Source organism: Cyanistes caeruleus, chromosome 35 (genome assembly GCF_971803275.1).
Source record: "Cyanistes caeruleus chromosome 35, bCyaCae1.hap1.1, whole genome shotgun sequence".
NCBI lineage: Eukaryota > Metazoa > Chordata > Aves > Passeriformes > Paridae > Cyanistes > Cyanistes caeruleus.
This window is the reverse complement of record NC_141736.1, coordinates 479,716-505,447: the sequence shown is the minus strand read 5'-3', so window position 1 is coordinate 505,447 and position 25,732 is coordinate 479,716. Positions and strand designations below refer to the sequence as shown.

The 25,732-nt window shown below is 58.4% G+C and overlaps 2 protein-coding genes and 1 long non-coding RNA gene across 13 annotated transcripts in view; 2 read left to right on the top strand and 1 right to left on the bottom strand.

Annotated features, from left to right (window-relative positions):
- The window catches only part of DNMT1 (DNA methyltransferase 1), a 29,315-nt gene extending 20,685 nt beyond the window's left edge, over positions 1 to 8,630 (top strand). Inside the window, exons 28-34 of the mRNA XM_086871218.1 lie at positions 497 to 663; positions 3,414 to 3,591; positions 4,348 to 4,543; positions 4,651 to 4,814; positions 6,448 to 6,564; positions 7,743 to 7,833; positions 7,931 to 8,630. Coding sequence (XP_086727344.1) covers positions 497 to 663; positions 3,414 to 3,591; positions 4,348 to 4,543; positions 4,651 to 4,814; positions 6,448 to 6,564; positions 7,743 to 7,833; positions 7,931 to 7,974 — 957 coding nt within the window. The 3' untranslated portion in view covers positions 7,975 to 8,630. The remainder of the gene's footprint in view (positions 1 to 496; positions 664 to 3,413; positions 3,592 to 4,347; positions 4,544 to 4,650; positions 4,815 to 6,447; positions 6,565 to 7,742; positions 7,834 to 7,930) is intronic.
- Positions 8,631 to 8,710: 80 nt separating this feature from the next.
- Positions 8,711 to 21,887, top strand: EIF3G (eukaryotic translation initiation factor 3 subunit G). 11 transcript variants are annotated; one of them, XR_015281400.1, is made up of 12 exons: positions 8,711 to 8,833; positions 9,539 to 9,588; positions 10,039 to 10,131; positions 10,814 to 10,902; positions 12,031 to 12,090; positions 13,486 to 13,590; positions 15,412 to 15,601; positions 17,494 to 17,601; positions 19,002 to 19,138; positions 20,708 to 20,814; positions 21,626 to 21,731; positions 21,813 to 21,887. XR_015281400.1 is itself a non-coding variant. In XM_086871236.1 (11 exons), exons 1-11 carry the CDS (start codon positions 8,814 to 8,816, stop codon positions 21,639 to 21,641), a joined length of 975 nt encoding a protein of 324 aa, XP_086727362.1. In that variant the 5' UTR covers positions 8,720 to 8,813; the 3' UTR covers positions 21,642 to 21,887. The 11 variants fall into 11 exon arrangements, 4 of the variants coding, with proteins under 4 accessions (XP_086727362.1, XP_086727363.1, XP_086727365.1 ...); XR_015281401.1 differs by having other exon boundaries at positions 8,720 to 8,833; positions 21,626 to 21,715; positions 21,843 to 21,887; XR_015281403.1 differs by having other exon boundaries at positions 8,728 to 8,827; positions 21,626 to 21,715; positions 21,843 to 21,887.
- Positions 13,397 to 14,221, bottom strand: LOC147647612 (uncharacterized). Its single transcript, XR_015281407.1, has 2 exons — positions 14,169 to 14,221; positions 13,397 to 14,137 (listed from the first exon to the last, which is right to left on the bottom strand). It is a non-coding gene; the product is annotated as an uncharacterized LOC147647612 (long non-coding RNA).
- Positions 21,888 to 25,732: the final 3,845 nt, after the last annotated feature.

The following is a 25,732-nucleotide window of genomic DNA, read 5'->3' as shown; positions in this document are numbered from 1 at the left end:
CCAAAGTTCTCAGTGGGTTCTCCAGAGTTCTCAGTGGTTCTCCAAAGTTCCCCATGGGTTCTCCAAAGTTCTCAGTGGGTTCTCCAGAGGAGGATTGACCTCTTGGGTGTCTCTGGGGCTGTTCCCACCCCTGTCCTTCAGGAATTGTCCCCTCCAAAGTCCCTGCTGTCCCCTGGGGTGTCTCTAGTGTCACCCCTGAGGTCCAGCTGTCCTCTGACGTGTCCTTGGTGTCCCTTGAGGTGTCCCCGCTGTCCCCTGGGTGTCCCTTGGGGTGTCCCCTGATGTCCCCGCTGTCCCCTGGGTGTCCCTGGTGTCCCCTGATGTCCTCGGTGTCCCCTGGGTGTCCCCGGTGTCCCCTGATGTCCCCGGTGTCCCCGGTGTCCCCAGGCCGGGCAGTACGGCGTGGCGCAGACGCGGCGCCGTGCCATCGTGCTGGGGTGTCCCCTGGTGTCCCCTGGGTGTCCCCTGATGTCCCCGGTGTCCCCGGTGTCCCCAGGCCGGGCAGTACGGCGTGGCGCAGACGCGGCGCCGTGCCATCGTGCTGGCGGCGGCGCCGGGCGAGAAGCTGCCGCTGTTCCCGGAGCCCCTGCACGTCTTCGCCCCCCGCGCCTGCCAGCTCAGCGTGGTGGTGGACGACAAGAAATTCGTCAGCAACATCACCCGGTGAGAGCCGGGAATCCGGGAATTCCGGGAATTCCGGGAATTCCGGGAATTCCGAGCCGGGAGTCGCCGCTGGGGAGGCGCCGGAGGGGAGTTCTGGGGTGGGAATTCCAGGGTGGGAATTTGGGGTTTGGGAATTCCGGGGTGGGAATTCGGGGTTTGGGAATTCGGGGTTTGGGAATTCCGAGTTTGGGAATTCCGAGTTTGGGAATTCCGAGTTTGGGAATTTGGGGTTTGGGAGTTTGGGGTTTGGGAATTCGGGGTTTGGGAATTCTGGGGTGGGAATTCCAGGGTGGGAATTCAGGGTTTGGGAATTCTGGGGTGGGAATTCGGGATTTGGGAATTCTGGGGTGGGAATTCCAGGGTGGGAATTCGAGGTTTGGGAATTCTGGGGTGGGAATTCGGGATTTGGGAATTCGGGCTTTGGGATTTGGGGTTTGGGAATTCCGAGTTTGGGAATTCGGGGTTTGGGATTTGGGGTTTGGGAATTCAGGGTTTGGGAGTTCCGAGCTGGGAATTTGGAATTTGGGATTGAGAATTCTGTGGTGGGAATTTGGAATTTGGGAATTCCGGGAATCGCCGCTGGGGAGGCGCCGGAGGGGAGTTCTGGGGTGGGAATTCCGGGGTGGGAATTCGGGGTTTGGGAATTCCAAGTTTGGGAATTCTGGGGTGGGAATTCCGGGGTGGGAATTTGGGGTTTGGGAATTCCGGGGTGGGAATTCCGAGTTTGGGAATTCTGGGGTGGGAATTCCGGGGTGGGAATTTGGGGTTTGGGAATTCCAGGGTGGGAATTCGGGGTTTGGGAATTCGGGGTTTGGGAATTCTGGGGTGGGAATTTGGGGTTTGGGAATTCTGAGTTTGGAAATTCGGGGTTTGGGAATTTGGGATTTGGGAATTTGGGGTTTGGGAATTCCGGGGTGGGAATTTGGAATTTGGGATTGAGAATTCTGTGGTGGGAATTTGGAATTTGGGAATTCCGGGAATCGCCGCTGGGGAGGCGCCGGAGGGGAGTTCTGGGGTGGGAATTCCGGGGTGGGAATTTGGGGTTTGGGAATTCCGGGGTGGGAATTCCGGGGTGGGAATTTGGGGTTTGGGAATTCGGGGTTTGGGAATTCCGAGTTGGGAATTCCGAGTTGGGAGTTGCGAGCTGGGAATTCCGGTGGGGAATTGCGGTTTGGGAGTTCGGTGGGGAATTCTGAGTTGGGAATTGCGAGTTGGGAATTTGTGAGTTGGGAATTCCGGTGGGGAATTGTGATTTGGGAATTGCGGTTTGGGAATTGTGAGTTGGGAATTTGTGATTTGGGAATTCCGATTGGGAATTGCGGTTTGGTAGTTCCGGTGGGGAACTGGGGTTTGGGAATTCCGAGTTGGGAATTGTGAGTTGGGAATTTGTGAGTTGGGAATTCCGGTGGGGAATTGTGATTTGGGAATTGTGGTTTGGGAATTCCGGTGGGGAACTGCAGTTTGGGAATTGTGATTTGGGAATTGCGGTTTGGGAATTGTGAGTTGGGAATTGTGGTTTGGGAATTGTGGTTTGGGAGTTCCGAGTTGGGAATTCCGATTGGGAACTGCGATTTGGGAATTCTGGTGGGGAACTGTGGTTTGGGAATTGCGGTTTGGGAATTGTGAGTTGGGAATTGTGATTTGGGAATTGTGAGTTGGGAATTCCGATGGGGAATTGCGAGTTGGGAATTCTGAGTTGGGAATTGTGATTTGGGAATTGTGAGTTGGGAATTGTGAGTTGGGAATTTGTGAGTTGGGAATTCCGATGGGGAATTGCGATTTGGGAATTGCGGTTTGGGAGTTCCGGTGGGGAACTGGGGTTTGGGAATTCCAAGTTGGGAATTGTGAGTTGGGAATTTGTGAGTTGGGAATTCCGGTGGGGAATTGTGGTTTGGGAATTGTGGTTTGGGAGTTCCGAGTTGGGAATTCCGATTGGGAACTGCGGTTTGGGAGTTCCGGTGGGGAACTGCGGTTTGGGAGTTCGGTGGGGAATTGCGAGTTGGGAATTGTGATTTGGGAATTCCGATTTGGGAATTGTGAGTTGGGAATTCCGATGGGGAATTGCGAGTTGGGAATTCCGAGTTGGGAATTCCGGTGGGGAATTGTGGTTTGGGAATTGCGGTTTGGGAGTTCCGAGTTGGGAATTCCGATTGGGAACTGCGGTTTGGGAGTTCCGGTGGGGAACTGCGGTTTGGGAGTTCGGTGGGGAATTGCGAGTTGGGAATTGTGATTTGGGAATTGTGGTTTGGGAATTCCGGTGGGGAATTGTGAGTTGGGAATTCCGAGTTGGGAATTGTGAGTTGGGAATTGTGATTTGGGAATTGTGAGTTGGGAATTCCGATTGGGAATTGCGGTTTGGGAATTGTGGTTTGGGAGTTCCGAGTTGGGAATTGCGAGTTGGGAATTCTGAGTTGGGAATTCCGGTGGGGAATTGCGGTTTGGGAATTGTGAGTTGGGAATTGCGGTTTGGGAATTGTGGTTTGGGAGTTCCGAGTTGGGAATTCCGATTGGGAATTGCGGTTTGGGAATTGTGGTTTGGGAGTTCCGAGTTGGGAATTCCGATTGGGAATTGTGGTTTGGGAATTGCGGTTTGGGAATTCCGAGTTGGGAATTGTGAGTTGGGAATTTGTGATTTGGGAATTCCGATTGGGAATTGTGAGTTGGGAATTGTGATTTGGGAATTGTGGTTTGGGAATTCCGATTGGGAATTGCGGTTTGGGAGTTCCGGTGGGGAACTGTCCCTCCCCCAGGACGTACTCGGGCCCGTTCCGCACCATCACGGTGCGGGACACCATGTCGGACCTGCCCGAGATCCGCAACGGCGCCGCGGCGCTGGAGATCTCCTACAACGGCGAGCCCCAGTCCTGGTTCCAGCGGCAGATCCGCGGCTCCCAGTACCAGCCCATCCTCAGGGACCACATCTGCAAGGTGGGAACGGGTCACAGCGGCTCCAGACGGGTCCTGACGGGTCCCAGCGGGTCCAAACGGGTCCCAGCGGGTCCAAACAGGTCCAAACGGATCCAAACAGGTCCCAGCGGGTCCAAACGGGTCCTGACAGGTCCAAACAGATCCAGACAGGATCCAAATGGGTCCCAAGGGATCAAAACAGGTCCCAGCGGATCCCCCCCATGGGTGTCCAACACCCCACATTGGGTGCCCATCACCCCCCATTGATGCCCAACACCCCCCATGGGTGCCCAACACCCCCCGTGGGTGTCCATCACCCCCCATGAGTGTCCATCACCCCCCGTGGGTGCCCAGCACCCCCCGTGAGTCTCCATCACCCCCCATTGATCCCAAACACCCCCCGTGGGAGCCCAACACCCCCCATGGGTGCCCATCACCCCCCGTGAGTGTCCATCACCCCCCATTGATCCCAAACGCCCCCCATGAGTGTCCATCACCCCCCATGGGTGCCCAGCACCCCCCATGAGTGCCCATCACCCCCCGTGAGTGTCCATCACCCCCCGTGGGTGCCCAACACCCCCCATGGGTGTCCAACACCCCCCATTGATCCCAAACACCCCCCATTGATGCCCAACACCCCCCATGAGTGTCCAACACCCCCCATGGGTGCCCAGCACCCCCCATTGATCCCAAACACCCCCCATGGGTGTCCAACACCCCCCGTGGGTGCCCAGCACCCCCGCCCAGCCCCGCCGTCCCCGTCCCCGTCCCCGGCAGGACATGAGCGCGCTGGTGGCGGCGCGGATGCGGCACATCCCGCTGGCGCCCGGCTCCGACTGGCGGGACCTGCCCAACATCGAGGTGCGGCTGTCGGACGGCACCAACACCCGCAAGCTGCGCTACACCCACCACGAGCGCAAGAACGGCCGCAGCAGCTCCGGCGCCCTGCGCGGCGTCTGCTCCTGCGCCGAAGGTGGGTGCCGGCACGCCGGGAACGCCGAGCCCGCGCCGGGCGGGCGCCGCCCGTTCCGCCCGGCGACGGCGGGCTTCGGCGGCTGTCGTGTTTCTGCTGTTCCCCAGGGAAGCCGTGCGACCCGGCCGACCGGCAGTTCAACACCCTGATCCCGTGGTGCCTGCCGCACACCGGGAACCGCCACAACCACTGGGCCGGGCTGTACGGGCGCCTGGAGTGGGACGGCTTCTTCAGCACCACCGTCACCAACCCCGAGCCCATGGGCAAGCAGGTGGGGGATGGTGGTCACAACCCTCGGGGGGGTCGGGGGGTGACCGATGGTCACGGTGTCATGGCCCTGGTGGTGTCCGGTGGTCACAACCCCCGGGGGGGTCGGGGGGTGACCACGGTCACGGTGTCGCGGCCTCGGTGGTGTCTGGTGGTCACAACCCTCGGGGGGGTCGGGGGGTGACCGATGGTCACGGTGTCACGGCCCTGGTGGTGTCCGGCAGTCAGGATGGTGGTCACAACCCTCGGGGGGGTCGGGGGGTGACCACGGTCACGGCCTCGGTGGTGTCCAGTGGTCACCGGCCTGGGGTAGGTCAGGGGGTGACCAATGGTCACAGTGTCACAGCCCTGGTGGTGTCCGGTGGTCAGGGGATGGTGGTCACAACCCTCGGGGGGGTCAGGGGGTGACCACAGTCACGGCCCTGGTGGTGTCCGGTGGTCAGGGGATGGTGGTCACCGGCCTGGGGTGGGTCAGGGGGTGACCACGGTCACGGTGTCACGGCCTCGGTGGTGTCCGGTGGTCACCGGCCTGGGGTGGGTCAGGAGGTGACCAATGGTCACGGTGTCACGGCCTCAGTGGTGTCCGGTGGTCAGGGGATGGTGGTCACAACCCTCGGGGGGGTCGGGGGGTGACCACAGTCACGGTGTCATGGCCTCAGTGGTGTCCAGTGGTCACTGGCCTGGGGTGGGTCAGGAGGTGACCAATGGTCACGGTGTCACAGCCCTGGTGGTGTCCGGTGGTCAGGGGATGGTGGTCACCGGCCTGGGGTGGGTCAGGAGGTGACCGATGGTCACAGTGTCACAGCCCTGGTGGTGTCCGGTGGTCAGGGGATGGTGGTCACTGGCCTGGGGTGGGTCAGGAGGTGACCGATGGTCACGGTGTCACGGCCTCGGTGGTGTCCGGTGGTCACTGGCCTGGGGTGGGTCAGGGGGTGACCGATGGTCACGGTGTCGCGGCCTCGGTGGTGTCCGGTGGTCACGGTCACACAGCCCTTGGCCACCATGACCTAATGGTGAGGTGTGATGGTCACCAGTGTCCCCATGGGTGGGGTCCCAGTGTCCCCGTGGGTGTCCCCAATGTCCCCACGGGTGTCCCCAGTGTCCCAAGGGTGTCCCAAGGGTGACCCCAGTGTCCCTGCAGGTGGGGTCCCAGTGTCCCCATGGCTGTCCCCAATGTCCCCAAGGGTGTCCCCAGTGTCCCCACAGGTGTCCCCAGTGTCCCACGGGTGTTCCCACGGGTGTCCGCAGTGTCCCCACGGGTGCCCCCATGTCCCCATGGGTGTCCCCACGTGTGTCCCCATGTCCCCACGGGTGTCCCCACGGTGTCCCCACGGGTGTCCCCAGTGTCCCCATGTCCCCACGGTGTCCCCAGTGTCCCCATGGGTGTCCCCACGGGTGTCCCCACGGGTGTCCCCACGGTGTCCCCACGGTGTCCCCACGGGTGTCCCCAGTGTCCCCACGTGTGTCCCCATGTCCCCACGTGTGTCCCCATGTCCCCACGGGTGTCCCCACGGGTGTCCCCACGGTGTCCCCACGGGTGTCCCCACGGGTGTCCCCATGTCCCCACGGTGTCCTCACGGGTGTCCCCAGTGTCCCCATGTCCCCACGGTGTCCCCACGTGCCGTGTCCGGCTGCAGGGCCGGGTGTTGCACCCCGAGCAGCACCGCGTGGTCAGCGTGCGGGAGTGCGCGCGCTCCCAGGGATTCCCGGACACCTTCCGGCTCTTCGGGAACATCCTGGACAAGCACAGGCAGGTCAGTGCTGTCCCCTGTCACTGTGTCACTGTCCCCGTGTCACTGTGTCCCCTGTCCCCATGTCACTGTGTCACTGTGTCCCTGTGTCCCCGTGTCACTGTGTCCCTGTGTCCCTGTGTCACTGTCCCTGTGTCCATTGGTCACAGGCAGGTCAGTGCTGTCACTGTGTCACTGTGTCACTGTCACCGTGTCACTGTGTCCCCGTGTCACTGTGTCCCCTGTCCCCGTGTCCATTGGTCACAGGCAGGTCAGTGCTGTCCCCTGTCCCCGTGTCCCTGTGTCCCCGTGTCCCTGTGTCCATTGGTCACAGGCAGGTCAGTGCTGTCCCCTGTCCCCGTGTCCACTGTGTCACTGTGTCCCCTGTCCCTGTGTCCCTGTGTCACTGTCCCCGTGTCACTGTGTCCCCGTGTCACTGTGTCCCTGTGTCACTGTGTCCCCATGTCCCTGTGTCACTGTGTCCCCCTGTCCCCCTGTCCACTGTCCCTGTGTCCCTGTGTCCATTGGTCACAGGCAGGTCAGTGCTGTCCCCGTGTCACTGTGTCCACTGTGTCACTGTGTCCCTGTGTCACTGTCCCCGTGTCCCCATGTCCATTGGTCACAGGTCAGTGCTGTCCCCTGTCCCCGTGTCACTGTGTCACTGTCCCCGTGTCCCCGTGTCCCCGTGTCACTGTCCCCGTGTCACTGTGTCCCCTGTCCCTGTGTCACTGTGTCACTGTCCCCGTGTCACTGTGTCCCCTGTCCCTGTGTCACTGTGTCCCCGTGTCCCCCTGTCCACTGTCCCTGTGTCCCTGTGTCCATTGGTCACAGGCAGGTCAGTGCTGTCCCCTGTCCCTGTGCCCATTGTTCCCTTTGTCCCCTTGTCCTGTGTCCACTGTCTTGTCCCCATCCCCTGTCCCTGTCCCCCTGCCCGTGTCCCCATGTCCCCTCTCGGTGTCCCCATGTCCCACTGTCCATGTCCCCTGTTCCCTCTCAGTGTCCCCATGTCCCCCGTCCCCTGTCCATGTCCCCTGTCCCTGTCCCCCTGCCCGTGTCCCCATGTCCCCATGTCCCCTCTCGGTGTCCCCATGTCCCCTGTCCCCCCTCAGTGTCCCCTGTCCCCTCAGTGTCCCCTGTCCCCTCTCGGTGTCCCCTGTCCATGTCCCCTCTCAGTGTCCCCTGTCCCCTCTCGGTGTCCCCAGGTGGGCAATGCGGTGCCACCTCCCCTGGCCAAAGCCATCGGGCTGGAGATCAAGGCCTGCGCTGTGGCCAAACTGCGCCAGGACACGGCCGGTGAGTGACCCCTGAGTGACCCCTGACCCCTGAGTGACCCCTGAGTGACCCCTGAGTGACCTCGCCTGTCCCCACGGTGTCCCCGTGGTGTCCCCAGGTCCCCGCGTGGCGCGTCCGGAGCCGATGGAAGCGGCCGCCTGAGTCCCCGGCCGCCGGACACGGAGCCCTGGGGGGGCGGCCTGGCTGATTTGGGGATGATTTTTGGCCTTTTTGCTTCACTTTGGTTTGGTTTCGCTTTTATTTCCCCTTTTTTTTTAATTTTTTTAAAGTTTTTTCCTCAATTTTTTCTGGTTTTTCCTCAATTTTTTTCTGTTTTTTTCTCTATTATTTTGTTTTTCCTCTATATTTTTTTCCTCTATTTTTTTTTCTCTTTTCCCCCCTTTTCTATTTTTCTCCCTTCTTTACATCCCTTCTTTCTTTCTCCTTTTTTTCCTCTTTTTTCCTATTTTTTCTTTCTCTTTCTTAACCCTTATTTTCCTTTATGTTCAAAGTTCTTTTTCCCTTCTTTTTCCCCCTGGATTTTTTTTTCCTGCCTTTTCTTCTTCCGTTTTTTTCTTTTAAAAACCACTTCACCTCTTTGTCTTTCGTTTATTTTTTTAATTTTATTTTTAAATTCCTTTCCCTCAGCGCTCTCTGTGCTGACCCAACCCCCCCTCAGGGCCCGGCCCCGCTCCCCGTTTTTATCGCATTGTACCCAACCCCCCGCGGCCGCTTTGTACAAGGTGGAACTCGATACTTTATGTAGTTTTTATATGTTGTAATATTTCTTCAAATAAATCGCGCCTATAAATTATAAATTAGAAACCGATTCTCTCCCGCCGCGCTACGAGTAGGCCTCAAGGGGGCGTTGCTTAGCAACCGCTTCCCGTCAGGCCCCGCGCGGGGCGCGTTCCCGCCTTCCCCCCCGCCGGAAGTGACGCGCGCGGGCCGGAAGTGGCGGGCGGCCTTTCCGGTGTGGCGGCGTGAGGGAGGCGGAGGCGATGCCGACCGGGGAGTACGAGTGAGGGCGAGGAACTGCGGGAACGGCACCGGGAGCGGCGCTGGGGAGCGGGAACCGGGATTGGGGGCGGGAACCGGGATGGGGGGCGGGAACCGGGATGGGGAGCGGGGCTGGGCGCGGAGCGGGAGCGGCGGGCGCATCGGGCCTGTGGCTGTGGGGGGTGGGGGGGAACCGGGAGTGGGATCCGGGAGCGGGGTCCCGCTTGTGGGGCTCGGTCGGTTCCGATCCGGGGTCCCGGAGGTCCCGATTGGTCTCGGTTTGGTGTCCCGGGGGGTCCTGGTTCGGTATCTGGGGATCCCGGTTTGGTGTCCCGGAGGTGCCGGTTCGGTATCTGGGGGTCCCGGTTCGGTGTCCCGGGGGTCCCGATTGGTCCCGGTTCGGTATCTGGGGGTCCCGGTTCGGTATCTTGGGGGTCCCGGTTCGGTGTCCCGGGGGTCCCAGGGGTCCCGGTTCGGTATCTGGGGGTCCCGGTTCGGGGTCCCGGGGGGATTCGGGCGGGGCTGTGGCCGTGAGGGGAAGGGGGCGGCGCTGGGGGGGGACAGACGGACAGGAGGGGACAGGGACAGGAGGGGACAGAGGGACAGGAGAGACAGGAGGGGACAGAAGGACAGAGGGACACAGGGACAGAAGGACACAGGACACAGGGACAGACGGACAGGAGGACACAGGAGGACAGAGGGACCTGAGGCCGTTGTGTCCCCACAGCTCCAAGCCCAGCTGGGCTGACCAGGTGGAGGAGGAGGGAGGAGAAGATGGTGAGTGACACCTGGGGACACCTGAGACACACCTGGGGACACCCCCAAACACACCTGGGGACACCTGGGGGGCTCTGGGGACACCTGAGACACACCTGGGGACACCTGGGGACACCCCCAAACACACCTGGGGACACCCCCAAACACACCTGGGGACACCTGGACACACCTGGGGACACCTGGGGGGCTCTGGGGACACCTAAGACACACCTGGGGACACCCCCAAACACACCTGGGGACACCTGGGGACACCAGGACACCCCTGGGGGGACACCAGGACACACCTGGGGGTACCTGGGGGGCTCTGGGGACACCTGGGGGGACACCAGGACACCCCTGGGGGTACCTGGGACAGCTGGGGACACCTGGGGGTACCTGGGACAGCTGGGGACAGCTGTGGGGGTGGCACCTGGGGCTACCTGTGCCCAGGTGACCCCAGCTGTCCCCCAGACAAGGTGATCACCAGTGAGCTGCTCAAGGATCTGCCCCTGCCCGGGGTCCTGGGAGGTCCCTCCAGCGCCGAGGCCGAGCTGCTCAAGGGAGGTGAGGCTGGGACACACCTGGGGACACACCTGGGACACACCTGGGGACACCTGGGGACACCTGGGGGTACCTGGGACACACCTGGGGACACCTGGGGACACCTGGGACACACCTGGGGGGCTCTGGGGACACCTGGGACACACCCGGGGACACCTGGGGGTACCTGGGACACACCTGGGGACACCTGGGACACAGCTGGGGGTACCTGGGACACAGCTGGGGGTACCTGGGACACACCTGGGGGTACCTGGGACACACCTGGGGCACACCTGGGACACACCTGGGGGTACCTGGGACACACCTGGGGACACCTGGGACACACCTGGGGACACACCTGGGGACACCTGGGACACACCTGGGGACACCTGGGGGTACCTGGGACACACCTGGGACACACCTGGGGGGCTCTGGGGACACCTGGGACACACCTGGGGGTACCTGGGACACACCTGGGGGTACCTGGGACACACCTGGGGACACCTGGGGGATACCTGGGACACACCCGGGGACACCTGGGGGTACCTGGGACACACCTGGGGACACCTGGGGGTACCTGGGACACGCCTGGGGGTACCTGGGACACACCTGGGGGTACCTGGGACACACCTGGGGATACCTGGGACACACCTGGGGGGCTCTGGGGACACACCTGGGGACACACCTGGTGCTCACCTGTCCCCAGGGCCCCTCCCATCCCCCAAGGAGGTCGTCAATGGCAACATCAAAACCATCACCGAGTACCGCGAGGAGGAGGATGGGCGCAAGGTCAAGGTGAGCTGGGGGCTCAGGTGAGCTCAGGTGGGGCTCAGGTGAGCTCAGGTGGGGCTCAGGTGAGCGCAGGTGGGGCTCAGGTGAGCTCAGGTGGGGCTCAGGTGGGCTCAGGTGGGGCTCAGGTGAGCTCAGGTGGGGCTCAGGTGAGCTCAGGTGGGCTCAGGTGGGGCTCAGGTGGGGCTCAGGTGGGCACAGGTGAGCACAGGTGGGGCTCAGGTGGGGCTCAGGTGGGCACAGGTGAGCACAGGTAGGGCTCAGGTGAGCTCAGGTGGGCACAGGTGGGGCTCAGGTGGGCACAGGTGAGCACAGGTAGGGCTCAGGTGAGCTCAGGTGAGCTCAGGTGGGCACAGGTGAGCTCAGGTGGGGCTCAGGTGGGCACAGGTGAGCTCAGGTGGGCACAGGTGGGGCTCAGGTGAGCTCAGGTGAGCTCAGGTGGGGCTCAGGTGGGCACAGGTGAGCACAGGTGGGGCTCAGGTGGGCACAGGTGAGCGCAGGTGAGCTCAGGTGAGCTCAGGTGGGGCTCAGGTGGGGCTCGGTGGGGCTCAGGTGAGCTCAGGTGAGCTCAGGTGGGCACAGGTGAGCTCAGGTGGGGCTCAGGTGAGCTCAGGTGGGGCACAGGTGGGGCTCAGGTGGGGCACAGGTGGGGCTCAGGTGAGCTCAGGTGGGCACAGGTGGGGCTCAGGTGGGCACAGGTGGGGCTCAGGTGGGCACAGGTGGGGCTCAGGTGGGGCTCAGGTGGGGCTCGGTGGGGCTCAGGTGAGCTCAGGTGAGCTCAGGTGGGGCTCAGGTGGGGCTCAGGTGAGCTCAGGTGAGCTCAGGTGAGCTCAGGTGGGCACAGGTGGGCTCAGGTGAGCACAGGTGGGCACAGGTGGGCACCTGAGCCCCAAATTCTGCACCTGAGCCCCAAATTTTGGCACCTCTGGACCCCAAATTTGGCTCAGGTGCTCCAGGTAACTCAAATTCTGCACCTGAGCCCTGAAATTGGGACCTGAGAATCCCAAATTTGGGGATTTTGTGGATCAGACGCTCCAGGAATTCCCAAATTTGGGGATTTTGGGGATCAGACGCTCCAGGAATTCCCAAATTTGGGGATTTTGGGCCCCAATCCCGCGTTTTTCCCGTTCCCAGATCATCCGAACCTTCCGGATCGAGACCCGCAAAGCCTCCAAGGCCGTGGCCCGGCGCAAGGTGAGGGGAAAATCCGGGAATTCCGTGGGAATTGGGGGAAAAATCCGGGAATTCCGTGGGAAATGGGAAATGGGAATGGGGAAAAACCCAGGAATTCCGTGGGAATTGGGGAGAAAATCCGGGAATTCCATGGGAATTGGGGGAAAATCCGGGAATTCCGTGGGAATTGGGGGAAAATTCTGGGAATTCTGTGGGAATTGGGGGGAAAATCCGGGAATTCTGTGGGAAATGGGGGAAAATTCTGGGAATTCTGTGGGAATTGGGGGGAAAATCCGGGAATTCCGTGGGAATTGGGAAATGGGAATGGGGAAAAAACCCGGGAATTCCGTGGGAATTGGGGAGAAAAACGGGAATTCCGTGGGAATAGGAAAGAAAACGGGAATTCTATGGGAAATGGGAAATGGGATTGGTTAATCTGGGAATGGGGAAAAAAATGGGAATTCAGTGGGAATGGGATTGATTTATTTGGAATGGGAATAAATTGGGATTGATTTATCTGGGAATGAAACTGGGATTGATTTATTGGGAATGGGAATAAATTGGGATTGATTTATCTGGGAATGAAACTGGGATTGATTTATTGGGAATGGGAATAAATTGGGATTGATTTATCTGGGAATAAACTGGGATTTTTTTATTTGGAACGGGAATAAATTGGGATTTTTTTATTTGGAATGGGAATAAATTGGGATTGATTTATCTGGGAATGGGAATAAATTGGGATTGATTTATCTGGGAATGGGAATAAATTGGGATTGATTTATTTGGAATGGGAATAAACTGGGATTGATTTATTTGGGAATAAATTGGGATTGATTTATTGGGAATGGGAATAAATTGGGATTGATTTATTGGGAATGGGAATAAATTGGGATTTTTTATTTGGAATGGGAATAAATTGGGATTTTTTTATTTGGAATGGGAATAAATTGGGATTTTTTTATTTGGAATGGGAATAAATTGGGATTGATTTATTTGGGAATGGGAATAAACTGGGATTGATTTATCTGGGAATAAATTGGGATTGATTTATTTGGAATGGGAATAAATTGGGATTTTTTATTTGGAATGGGAATAAATTGGGATTGATTTATTTGGGAATGGGAATAAACTGGGATTGATTTATCTGGGAATAAATTGGGATTGATTTATTTGGAATGGGAATAAACTGGGATTTTTTATTTGGAATGGGAATAAATTGGGATTGATTTATTTGGAATGGGAATAAACTGGGATTGATTTATCTGGGAATAAATTGGGATTGATTTATTTGGAATGGGAATAAACTGGGATTTTTTATTTGGAATGGGAATAAACTGGGATTTTTTATTTGGGAATGGGAATAAACTGGGATTTCCCAGCTCCTTTTCCCGATTTTCTTCTCCCCCCTCCCAGAACTGGAAGAAATTCGGGAATTCCGAGTTCGACGCCCCCGGGCCCAACGTGGCCACGACGACCGTGAGCGACGACGTCTTCATGACCTTCATCACCAGCAAGGAGGTGAGGGACACCTGGGGACACAAAAACACACCTGGGGACACACCTGGGACACCTGGGGACAGCAAAAACACCCCTGGGGACACACCTGGGACACCTGGGGACACCAAAAACACACCTGGGACACAAAAACACACCTGGGGACAGCAAAAACACACCTGGGACACAAAAACACACCTGGGGACAGCAAAAACACACCTGGGGACAGCAAAAACACACCTGGGGACAGCAAAAACACACCTGGGGACACCAAAAACACACCTGGGGACACACCTGGGACACCTGGGGACACAAAAACACACCTGGGGACACCAAAAACACACCTGGGGACACAAAAACACACCTGGGGACAGCAAAAACACACCTGGGGACACACCTGGGACACCTGGGGACACAAAAACACACCTGGGGACACACCTGGGACACCTGGGGACAGCAAAAACACACCTGGGGACACCTGGGGACACACCTGGGACACCTGGGGACACCAAAAACACACCTGGGGACACAAAAACACACCTGGGGACACCTGGGGACAGCAAAAACACACCTGGGGACACACCTGGGACACCTGGGGTCACCTGGGGACACCTGGGGACACAAAAACACACATGGGGACAGCAAAAACACACCTGGGGCACCTGGGGACACCTGGGGACACACCTGGGACACCTGGGGACAGCAAAAACACACCTGGGGACAGCAAAAACACACCTGGGGACACACCTGGGACACCTGGGGACACAAAAACACACCTGGGGACACACCTGGGACACCTGGGGACACCAAAAACACACCTGGGGACACCTGGGGACAGCAAAAACACACCTGGGGACACCTGGGACAGGTGGGGACACCTGGGGACAAGTGGGACACCTGGGACAGGTGTGTCCCCAGGTGTGCCAGGTGTCCCCAGGTGTGTCCTGGGTGTCCCTAAGTGTCCCCAGGTGCCCCCAGCTGTGCTCAGGTGTCCCCAGGGGGTTATCAGGGATACCCAGGTACACTCAGGTGTACCCAGGTGTGCCCAGGGGGTTATCAGGGGTACCCAGGTACACTCAGGTGTACCCAGGTGTGCCCAGGGGGTTATCAGGGGTACCCAGGTACACTCAGGTGTACCCAGGTGTGCTCAGTGGGTTATCAGGGATACCCAGGTACACTCAGGTGTACCCAGGTGTGCCCTAGGGGGTTATCAGGGGTACCCAGGTGTGCCCCAGGTGTGCCCCAGGTGTGCTCAGTGGGTTATCAGGGATACCCAGGTGTGCCCAGGTACACTCAGGTGTGCTCAGTGGGTTATCAGGGGTACCCAGGTGTGCTCAGGTGTGCCCCAGGTGTGCTCAGGTGTGCCCCAGGTGTGCTCAGGTGTGCTCAGTGGGTTATCAGGGATACCCAGGTGTGCCCCAGGTGTCCCCAGGGGGTTATCAGGGGTACCCAGCTGTGCCCAGGTGTGCCCAGGTGTGCTCAGGTGCGCTCAGGTCCCTCACCTGCCCCACAGGACCTGAACTGCCAGGAGGAGGAGGACCCCATGAACATCCCTTAGTGTCCCCAGGTGTCCCCAGGTGTCCCCAGGGGGTTATCAGGGATACCCAGGTGTCCCCAGGTGTCCCTAGGGGGTTATCAGGGATACCCAGGTACACTCAGGTGTGCCCAGGTGTGCCCAGGTGTGCTCAGGTCCCTCACCTGCCCCACAGGACCTGAACTGCCAGGAGGAGGAGGACCCCATGAACATCCCTTAGTGTCCCCAGGTGTCCCCAGGGGGTTATCAGGGGTACCCAGCTGTGCCCAGGTGTGCCCAGGTGTGCTCAGGTGACCTCACCTGCCCCACAGGACCTGAACTGCCAGGAGGAGGAGGACCCCATGAACAAGCTGAAGGGGCAGAAGATCGTGTCCTGCCGCATCTGCAAGGGCGACCACTGGACCACGCGCTGCCCCTACAAGGACACGCTGGGGCCCATGCAGAAGGAGCTGGCCGAGCAGCTGGGGCTGTCCACGGGCGAGAAGGAGAAGCTCCCGGGGGGTGAGAACCTGAATCCCTGGTTTTTTGGGAATTTTGGGAATTTTTTACCCCATTTCTGTGTGGTTCTGTGAGTGGTGCTGGCCCCGAGGTCGCCGTGGTGGCCCCGAGGTCACGGTGGTGGCCCCGGGCAGAAGGAGCTGGCCGAGCAGCTGGGGCTGTCCACGGGCGAGAAGGAGAAACTCCCGGGGGGTGAGAACCACAATTCCTGCTTTTTTGGGAATTTTGGGAATTTTTTACCCCATTTCTGTGTGGTTCTGTGAGTGGTGGTGGCCCCGAGGTCACGGTGGTGGCCCCGAGGTCGCTGTGGTGGCCCCGAGGTCACGGTGGTGGCCCTGGGCAGAAGGAGCTGGCCGAGCAGCTGGGGCTGTCCACGGGCGAGAAGGAGAAACTCCCGGGGGGTAGGAGCCACAATTCCTGCTTTTTTGGGAATTTTGGGAATTTTTCCCTGGTTTTTATGTGGTTCTGTGAGTGGTGGCAGCCCCGAGGTCACGGTGGTGGCCCCGAGGTCGCTGTGGTGGCCCCGAGGTCACAGTGGTGGCCCCAAGGTCACGGTGGTGGCCCCAGGCAGGAGGAGCTGGGAGTTGGGGTCTCACCTTTGCCTTCCCTCCTCACCTGTGCTCACCTGTCCCAATCCATCCCCACCTGTCCCCACCTGTCCCATCCATCCCCACCTGTCCCCACCTGTCCCACCTGTCCCCACCTGTCCCCACCTGTCCCCACCTGTCCCCACCTGTCCCCACCTGTCCCACCTGTCCCACCTGTCCCCACCTGTCCCACCTGTCCCCACCTGTCCCACCTGTCCCCACCTGTCCCCACCTGTCCCCACCTGTCCCACCTGTCCCCACCTGTCCCCACCTGTCCCCACCTGTCCCAATCCATCCCCACCTGTCCCCACCTGTCCCTCCTGACCCCACCTGTCCCAATCCATCCTCACCTGTCCCACCTGTCCCTCCTGTCCCACCTGTCCCACCTGTCCCACCTGTCCCCACCTGTCCCACCTGTCCCCACCTGTCCCTCCTGTCCCACCTGTCCCACCTGTCCCACCTGTCCCACCTGTCCCCACCTGTCCCCACCTGTCCCTCCTGTCCCACCTGTCCCAATCCATCCTCACCTGTCCCACCTGTCCCACCTGTCCCCACCTGTCCCAATCCATCCTCACCTGTCCCCTCCTGTCCCCACCTGTCCCACCTGTCCCACCTGTCCCACCTGTCCCCTCCTGTCCCCACCTGTCCCCTCCTGTCCCCACCTGTCCCCACCTGTCCCACCTGTCCCACCTGTCCCACCTGTCCCCACCTGTCCCCACCTGTCCCAATCCATCCCCACCTGTCCCCACCTGTCCCCACCTGTCCCAATCCATCCTCACCTGTCCCCTCCTGTCCCCACCTGTCCCCACCTGTCCCTCCTGTCCCACCTGTCCCACCTGTCCCACCTGTCCCACCTGTCCCCACCTGTCCCCACCTGTCCCTCCTGTCCCACCTGTCCCAATCCATCCTCACCTGTCCCACCTGTCCCACCTGTCCCACCTGTCCCCACCTGTCCCATCCATCCCCACCTGTCCCTCCTGTCCCACCTGTCCCATCCATCCTCACCTGTCCCACCTGTCCCACCTGTCCCCACCTGTCCCATCCATCCCCACCTGTCCCTCCTGTCCCACCTGTCCCAATCCATCCTCACCTGTCCCACCTGTCCCACCTGTCCCACCTGTCCCCACCTGTCCCAATCCATCCTCACCTGTCCCCACCTGTCCCACCTGTCCCCACCTGTCCCCTCCTGTCCCCACCTGTCCCCTCCTGTCCCACCTGTCCTCACCTGTCCCATCCACCCTCACCTGTCCCCTCCTGTCCCCACCTGTCCCCACCTGTCCCCTCCTGTCCCTCGTGTCCCCCCTGCAGAGCCGGAGCCGGTGGCTGCCCAGGTGAGCAAGACGGGCAAGTACGTCCCGCCCAGCCTGAGGGACGGGGCCAGCAGGAGAGGGGAGAGCATGCAGCCCAACCGGAGAGGTGAGCACACCTGGGGACACACCTGGGACACACCTGGGGACACACCTGGCACACCTGGGGACACACCTGGGACACACCTGGGACACACCTGGGACAGCTGGGGACACCTGGGACAGCTGGGGACACACCTGGGACACACCTGGGACACACCTGGGACAGCGGGGACACACCTGGGGACACACCTGGCACAGCTGGGGACACCTGGGGACACACCTGGGACACACCTGGGACAGCTGGGACACACCTGGCACACCTGGGACACCTGGGAACACCTGGGACAGCTGGGACACACCTGGGGACACATCTGGGACAGCTGGGGATACCTGGGGACACACCTGGGAACACCTGGGTGGGGGAAGCACACCTGGGGGGGGTTAAAAACCACACCTGGGGAGGGGAATAACACACCTGAGACACACCTGGGCACCTTGGGGACACACCTGAGACACACCTGGACACCTTGGGGACACACCTGGGCACCTGTGACCCCACTTGGGCACCTTGGGGACACACCTGAGCCACACCTGAGCACCTGTGACTCCACCTGAGCACTCTAGGGACACACCTGGGCACAGCTGGGGGTGGTAAAACACACCTGGGGAGGGGAAAGACACACCTGGGCTCTCTGGGGACACACCCGAGACACACCTGGGCACCTTGGGGACACACCTGAGCACCTGTGACCCCACCTGGGCACCTTGGGGACACACCTGGGCTCTCTGGGGACACACCTGGGCACAGCTGGGGATGGTAAAACACACCTGGGGAGGGGAAAAGCACACCTGAGACACACCTGAGCACTCTGGGGACACACCTGGGCACCTGTGACCACACCTGAGCTCTCTGGGGACACACCTGGGCACCCTGGGGACACACCTGGGCTCCTTGGGGACACACCTGGGCTCCTTGGGGACACACCTGAGACACACCTGGGCACCTTGGGGACACACCTGGGCACCTGTGACCCCACCTGGGCACCTTGGGGACACACCTGAGACACACCTGGGCACCTGTGACCCCACCTGGGCACCTTGGGGACACACCTGAGCTCTCTGGGGACACACCTGGGCACCCTGGGGACACACCTGGGCTCCTTGGGGACACACCTGGGTACCTTGGGGACACACCTGAGACACACCTGAGCTCCTGTGACCACACCTGAGCTCTCTGAGGACACACCTGGGCACCTGCGACTCCACCTGAGCACTCTGGGGACACACCTGGGCACTCTGGGGACACACCTGGGCACTCTGGGGACACACCTGGGCTCCTTGGGGACACACCTGAGACACACCTGGGCACCTGTGACCCCACCTGACCACCTTGGGGACACACCTGAGCACTCTGGGGACACACCTGTGCCCTCACCTGTGACCCCACCTGTGCCCTCCCCGTCCCAGCCGATGACAACGCCACCATCCGCGTCACCAACCTGTCGGAGGACACGCGCGAGACCGACCTGCAGGAGCTGTTCCGCCCCTTCGGCTCCATCTCCCGCATTTACCTGGCCAAGGACAAAACCACCGGGCAGTCCAAGGTCACCTGCGGGGCCCCGCCCCCTCCTCCCGCCTTTCCCGCCTTTTTCCTGCTTTTCCCGCCTTTTTCCTGCTTTTCCCGCCTTTTTCCTGCGGTTTGATCCCGCCTTTTTCCTGCTTTTCCCGCCTTTTTCCTGCTTTTCCCGCCTTTTTCCTGCGGTTTGATCCTGCTTTTCCCGCCTTTTTCCTGCTTTTCCCGCCTTTTTCCTGGGGTTTGATCCCGCTTTTCCTGCCTTTTTTTCCTGTTTTCCTGGGGTTTGATCCCATCTTTCCTGCCCTGCTTTTCCCGCCTTTTTCCTGCTTTTCCCGCCTTTTTCCTGCTTTTCCCGCCTTTTTTTCCCGGGATTTGATCCTGTTTTTCCCGCCTTTTTTTCCTGTTTTCCTGAGGTTTGATCCCATTTTTCCTGCCCTGCTTTTCCCGCCTTTTTCCTCCTTTTCCTGCCTTTTTCCTGGGGTTTGATCCCGCTTTTCCTGCCCTGCTTTTCCCGCCTTTTTCCTGCTTTTCCCGCCTTTTTTTCCCGCCTTTTTCCCACTGTTTGATCCCGCTTTTCCCGCCTTTTTTTCCCGCGGTTTGGTCCTGTTTTTCCCGCCTTTTTTTCCTGTTTTCCTGGGGTTTGATCCCATTTCTCCTGGGATTTATTCCCGTTTTTCCTGTGCTTTGATCCTGTTTTTCCCACCCTTTTTTTCCCGTTTTCCCATGATTTGTTCCCATTTTCCCGTGTTTTGATCCCATTTTCCCATGTTTTGGTCCCGTTTTTCCCGTTTTCCCGTGTTTTGATCCCGTTTTCCCGTGTTTTTATCCCGTTTTCTCGTGTTTTGAGCCCGTTTTTCCCGTTTTCCCGTGTTTTGAGCCCGTTTTCCCGTGTTTTGGTCCCATTTTTCCCGTTTTCCCGTGTTTTGAGCCCGGTTTTCCGTGTTTTGATCTCGTTTTTCCCGTTTTCCCGTGTTTTGATCCCATTTTCCCGTGTTTTGAGCCCGTTTTGAGCCTGTTTTTCCCATGTTTTCAGCCCATTTTTCCCGTTTTCCCATGTTTTGATCCCATTTTCCCGTGTTTTGGTCCCGTTTTTTCCCGTTTTCCCGTGTTTTGAGCCCATTTTCCCGTGTTTTTATCCCATTTTCCCGTGTTTTTATCCCATTTTCCCGTGTTTTTATCCCATTTTCCCGTGTTTTGAGCCCGTTTTTTCCCGTTTTCCCATGTTTTGAGCCCGTTTTCCCGTGTTTTGAGCCCATTTTCCCGTGTTTTGAGCCCATTTTCCCGTGTTTTGAGCCCATTTTCCCGTGTTTTGAGCCCATTTTCCCGTGTTTTTATCCCATTTTCCCGTGTTTTGAGCCCGTTTTTCCATGTTTTGAGCCCGTTTTTTCCCGTTTTCCCGTGTTTTGAGCCCGTTTTCCCGTGTTTTGAGCCCGTTTTTTCCCGTTTTCCCGTGTTTTGAGCCCGTTTTTCCCGTTTTCCCGTGTTTTGAGCCCATTTTCCCGTGTTTTTTTCCCATTTTCCCGTGTTTTGGTCCCGTTTTTCCCGTTTTTCCCGTTTTTTCCCATTTTCCCGTGTTTTGAGCCCGTTTTCCCCGCAGGGTTTCGCCTTCATCAGTTTCCACCGGCGCGAGGACGCTGCCAGAGCCATCGCCGGCGTCTCCGGCTTCGGCTACGACCACCTGATCCTCAACGTGGAGTGGGCAAAGTGCGCACCTGGGCACACCTGGGGACACCTGGGGACACACCTGGGGACACCTGGGGACACCTGGGAACACCTGGGGACACCTGGGGACACCTGGGACACCTGGGGACACCTGGGGACACCTGGGAACACCTGGGGACACCTGGGGACACCTGGGGGCTACCTGGGCACATCTGGGACACCTGGGGACACCTGGGGGGTACCTGGGGACACCAAAAACACACCTGGGGGGTATCTGGGGGGTACCTGGGGACACCTGGGGAACACCTGGGACACCTGGGCACACCTGGGGGGACCTGGGCACATCTGGAACACACCTGGGGACACCTGGGGAACACCTGGGGACACACCTGGGCATACCTGGGGACACCTGGGGGGTACCTGGGCACACCTAGGGACACCTGAGGGGTACCTGGGGACACCTGGACACACCTGGGCACATCTGGGGACATCTGGGGGGTACCTGGAGGGTACCTGGGGACACCTGGAGGGTACCTGGGGACACCTGGGGGGTACCTGGGGAACACCTGGGGGGACTTAGGGACACCTGGGCACACCTGGGGAACACCTGGAGGTATCTGGGCACACCTGGAGCACACCTGGGGACACTCAGGGGGTACTTGGGGACACCTGGGGATACACCTGGAACACCTGGGGGGACTTGGGGGGTACCTGGGACACACCTGGGGGGTACCTGGGAACATCTGGGCACACCTGGGGGGTACCTGTGAACATCTGGACACACCTGGGGGAACATCTGGACACACCTGGGGGGTCTCTCACCTGTCCTGACTCCCCTTTTCCTCCCCCCCAGGCCTTCGACCAACTGAGCCGGGTCTGGCGGATCCCAGCGGATCCCGACGGATCCCAACGGATCCAAACGGATCCCGACAGATCCCAGCGGGTCCCAACGGATCCCAGCTCATCCCAACGGGTCCCAACGGATCCAAACGGATCCCAACGGATCCCAGCGGATCCCAATGGATCCCAACAGGTCCCAGTGGATCCCAATGGATCCCGACGGATCCCAGTTTGGCTCCAGTGGATCCCAGTTCAATAAAAGCTCCACTTCCGCACCTCCCTGGTTCCTGTCCTGTGATTTCCGGGCGGGAAAAGCGGGAATTGCGGGAATTCCGGGCGGGAAAAGCGGGAATTATCCCAGGAAATCGGGAATCGGGAATTTCTGGTGCGGAATCCGCGGGAAATGGAGTTCTGGGTGGGAAAATGGGAATTTTCCCATGGAAAAAGGAGCAGGACCAGGCCCTGGGGGTGGATCCGAGTTTATTCCCGCTCCTCCCAAGGGGGAATTCCCGGAATTTTAATCCGGAATCTCGGGATTAAATTCCTGGGAGTTTTTTTTTCACCCATTTTTGGGGTTTTAGCCCCGTTTTTTCGGGGCGGTTTCACCTGGATTTGGGGGGATCCCAAAAACTTTTCCGGGTGACCCCAAAATTCCCCTGGGGACCCCAAAACTGCCCTGGGGGATCCCAAAATTCTGAGGGACCCCAAAATTCCTCCCAGAGACCCCAAATTCCTCCCAGGGACCCCAAAATTCCTCCTGGAGACCCCAAAATTCCTCCTGGAGACCCCAAATTCCTCCCAGGGACCCCAAAACTCCTCCCAGAGACCCCAAATTCCTCCCAGGGACCCCAAAATTCCTCCCGGAGACCCCAAATTCCTCCTGGAGACCCCAAAATTCCTCCCAGAGACCCCAAAATTCCTCCTGGAGACCCCAAATTCCTCCCAGGGACCCCAAATTCCTCCCGGAGACCCCAAATTCCTCCTGGAGACCCCAAAATTCCTCCCAGAGACCCCAAAATTCCTCCTGGAGACCCCAAAATTCCTCCTGGAGACCCCAAAACTCCTCCCAGGGACCCCAAATTCCTCCTGGAGAACCCAAAACTCCTCCCAGGGACCCCAGAATTCCTCCCAGGGACCCCAAATTCCCAATCCCAGGGGGGTCAGGGGGTCCCAAATTCTTCCCCCGCTGGGATTTGGGGGTTCCAGGATGGAATTTTGGGGTTCCAGGATGGAATTTTGGGGTTCCAAGGTGGAATTTTTGGGAATTCAGAATGGGATTTTTGGGTTTTTAAATGGGAATTTTTGGGGGGGTTCCAGAGCGGAATTTCGGGGTTCCAGATCAGGAATTTCGGGGTTCCGGAGCGGAATCCCCATATATAGGACGCGATTTTTGGGTTTTTCGAATGGGATTTTTGGGGTTCCAGAGCGAAATTTTGGGGTTCCAGATCGGGAATTTCGGGGTTCCGGAGCGGAATCCCCTATATATAGGACGCGATTTTTGGGGTTTCTCGAACGGGATTTTTGGGGTTCCGGAGCGGAATTTCGGGGTTCCGGAGCGGAATCCCCTATATATAGGACGCGATTTTTTTGGGGTTCCGGAGCGGGATTTCGGGGTTCCGGATCGGGAATTTCGGGGTTCCAGATCAGGAATTTTTGGGGTTCCAGAGCGGAATCCCCTATATATAGGACGCGAATTTTGGGTTTTTCGAATGGGATTTTTGGGGTTCCAGAGCGGAATTTTGGGGTTCCAGATCAGAATTTCGGGGTTCCGGAGCGGAATCCCCTATATATAGGACACGATTTTTGGGGTTTTTCTAATGGGATTTTTGGGGTTCCAGAGCAAAATTTTGGGGTTCCAGATCGGGAATTTCGGGGTTCCGGAGCGGAATCCCCTATATATAGGACGCGATTTTTTGGGGTTCCGGATCGGGAATTTTGGGGTTCCGGAGCGGAATTTCGGGGTTCCGGATCGGGAATTTCGGGGTTCCGGAGCGGAATCCCCTATATATAGGGTGCGATTTTTGGGGTTTTTCTAATGGGATTTTTGGGGTTCCAGAGCGAAATTTTGGGGTTCCGGATCGGGAATTTCGGGGTTCCAGAGCGGAATCCCCTATATATAGGATGCGATTTTTGGGGTTCCAGAGCGGAATTTCGGGGTTCCGGATCGGGAATTTCGGGGTTCCGGAGCGGATTTTTGGGGTTCCAGAGCGGAATTTCGGGGTTCCGGATCGGGAATTTCGGGGTTCCGGAGCGGAATCCCCTATATATAGGAAGCGATTTTTGGGGTTCCGGAGCAGAATTTCGGGGTTCCGGAGCGGAATACCCTATATATAGGACGTGATTTTTGGGGTATTTATGATGGGATTTTCGGGGTTCCAGAGCGGAATTTCGGGGTTCCGGATCGGGAATTTCGGGGTTCCGGAGCGGAATTTTGGGGTTCCAGAGCGGAATTTCGGGGTTCCGGATCGGGAATTTCGGGGTTCCGGAGCGGAATTCCCCTATATATAGGACGCGATTTTTGGGTTTTTCGAATGGGATTTTTTGGGGTTCCAGAGCGAAATTTTGGGGTTCCAGATCAGGAATTTCGGGGTTCCAGAGCGGAATCCTTTATATATAGGTTGCGAATTTTGGGGTTTTTCTAACGGGATTTTTGGGGTTCCAGATCAGAATTTCGGGGTTCCAGAGCGGAATCCCCTATATATAGGACGCGATTTTTGGGTTTTTCGAATGGGATTTTTGGGGTTCCAGAGCGAAATTTTGGGGTTCCAGATCGGGAATTTCGGGGTTCCAGAGCGGAATCCCCTATATATAGGACGCGATTTTTGGGGTTTCTCGAACGGGATTTTTGGGGTTCCGGAGCGGAATTTCGGGGTTCCGGAGCGGAATCCCCTATATATAGGACGCGATTTTTTTGGGGTTCCGGAGCGGGATTTCGGGGTTCCGGATCGGGAATTTCGGGGTTCCAGATCAGGAATTTTTGGGGTTCCAGAGCGGAATCCCCTATATATAGGACGCGAATTTTGGGTTTTTCGAATGGGATTTTTGGGGTTCCAGAGCGGAATTTTGGGGTTCCAGATCAGAATTTCGGGGTTCCGGAGCGGAATCCCCTATATATAGGACACGATTTTTGGGGTTTTTCTAATGGGATTTTTGGGGTTCCAGAGCAAAATTTTGGGGTTCCAGATCGGGAATTTCGGGGTTCCGGAGCGGAATCCCCTATATATAGGACGCGATTTTTTGGGGTTCCGGATCGGGAATTTTGGGGTTCCGGAGCGGAATTTCGGGGTTCCGGATCGGGAATTTCGGGGTTCCGGAGCGGAATCCCTTATATATAGGACGCAATTTTTTTGGGGTTCCGGAGCGGAATTTCGGGGTTCCGGATCGGGAATTTCGGGGTTCCGGAGCGGAATCCCCTATATATAGGGTGCGATTTTTGGGGTTTTTCTAATGGGATTTTTGGGGTTCCAGAGCGAAATTTTGGGGTTCCGGATCGGGAATTTCGGGGTTCCAGAGCGGAATCCCCTATATATAGGATGCGATTTTTGGGGTTCCAGAGCGGAATTTCGGGGTTCCGGATCGGGAATTTCGGGGTTCCGGAGCGGATTTTTGGGGTTCCAGAGCGGAATTTCGGGGTTCCGGATCAGAATTTCGGGGTTCCGGAGCGGAATCCCCTATATATAGGACGCGATTTTTCGGGGTTCCGGAGCGGAATTTCGGGGTTCCGGATCGGGAATTTCGGGGTTCCGGAGCGGAATCCCCTATATATAGGAAGCGATTTTTGGGGTTCCGGAGCAGAATTTCGGGGTTCCGGAGCGGAATACCCTATATATAGGACGTGATTTTTGGGGTATTTATGATGGGATTTTCGGGGTTCCAGAGCGGAATTTCGGGGTTCCGGATCGGGAATTTCGGGGTTCCGGAGCGGAATTTTGGGGTTCCAGAGCGGAATTTCGGGGTTCCGGATCGGGAATTTCGGGGTTCCGGAGCGGAATTCCCCTATATATAGGACGCGATTTTTGGGTTTTTCGAATGGGATTTTTTGGGGTTCCAGAGCGAAATTTTGGGGTTCCAGATCAGGAATTTCGGGGTTCCAGAGCGGAATCCTTTATATATAGGTTGC

Bases quoted from the DNA above. Each gene is read 5' to 3' on its own strand.
- EIF3G (XM_086871236.1), top strand. From the start codon at position 8,814: ATGCCGACCGGGGAGTACGA. The intron at 8,834-9,538 runs GTGAGGGCGAGG...GTGTCCCCACAG, and splicing joins ATGCCGACCGGGGAGTACGA to CTCCAAGCCCAGCTGGGCTG. The intron at 15,602-17,493 runs GTGAGAACCTGA...TCCCCCCTGCAG, and splicing joins GAAGGAGAAGCTCCCGGGGG to AGCCGGAGCCGGTGGCTGCC.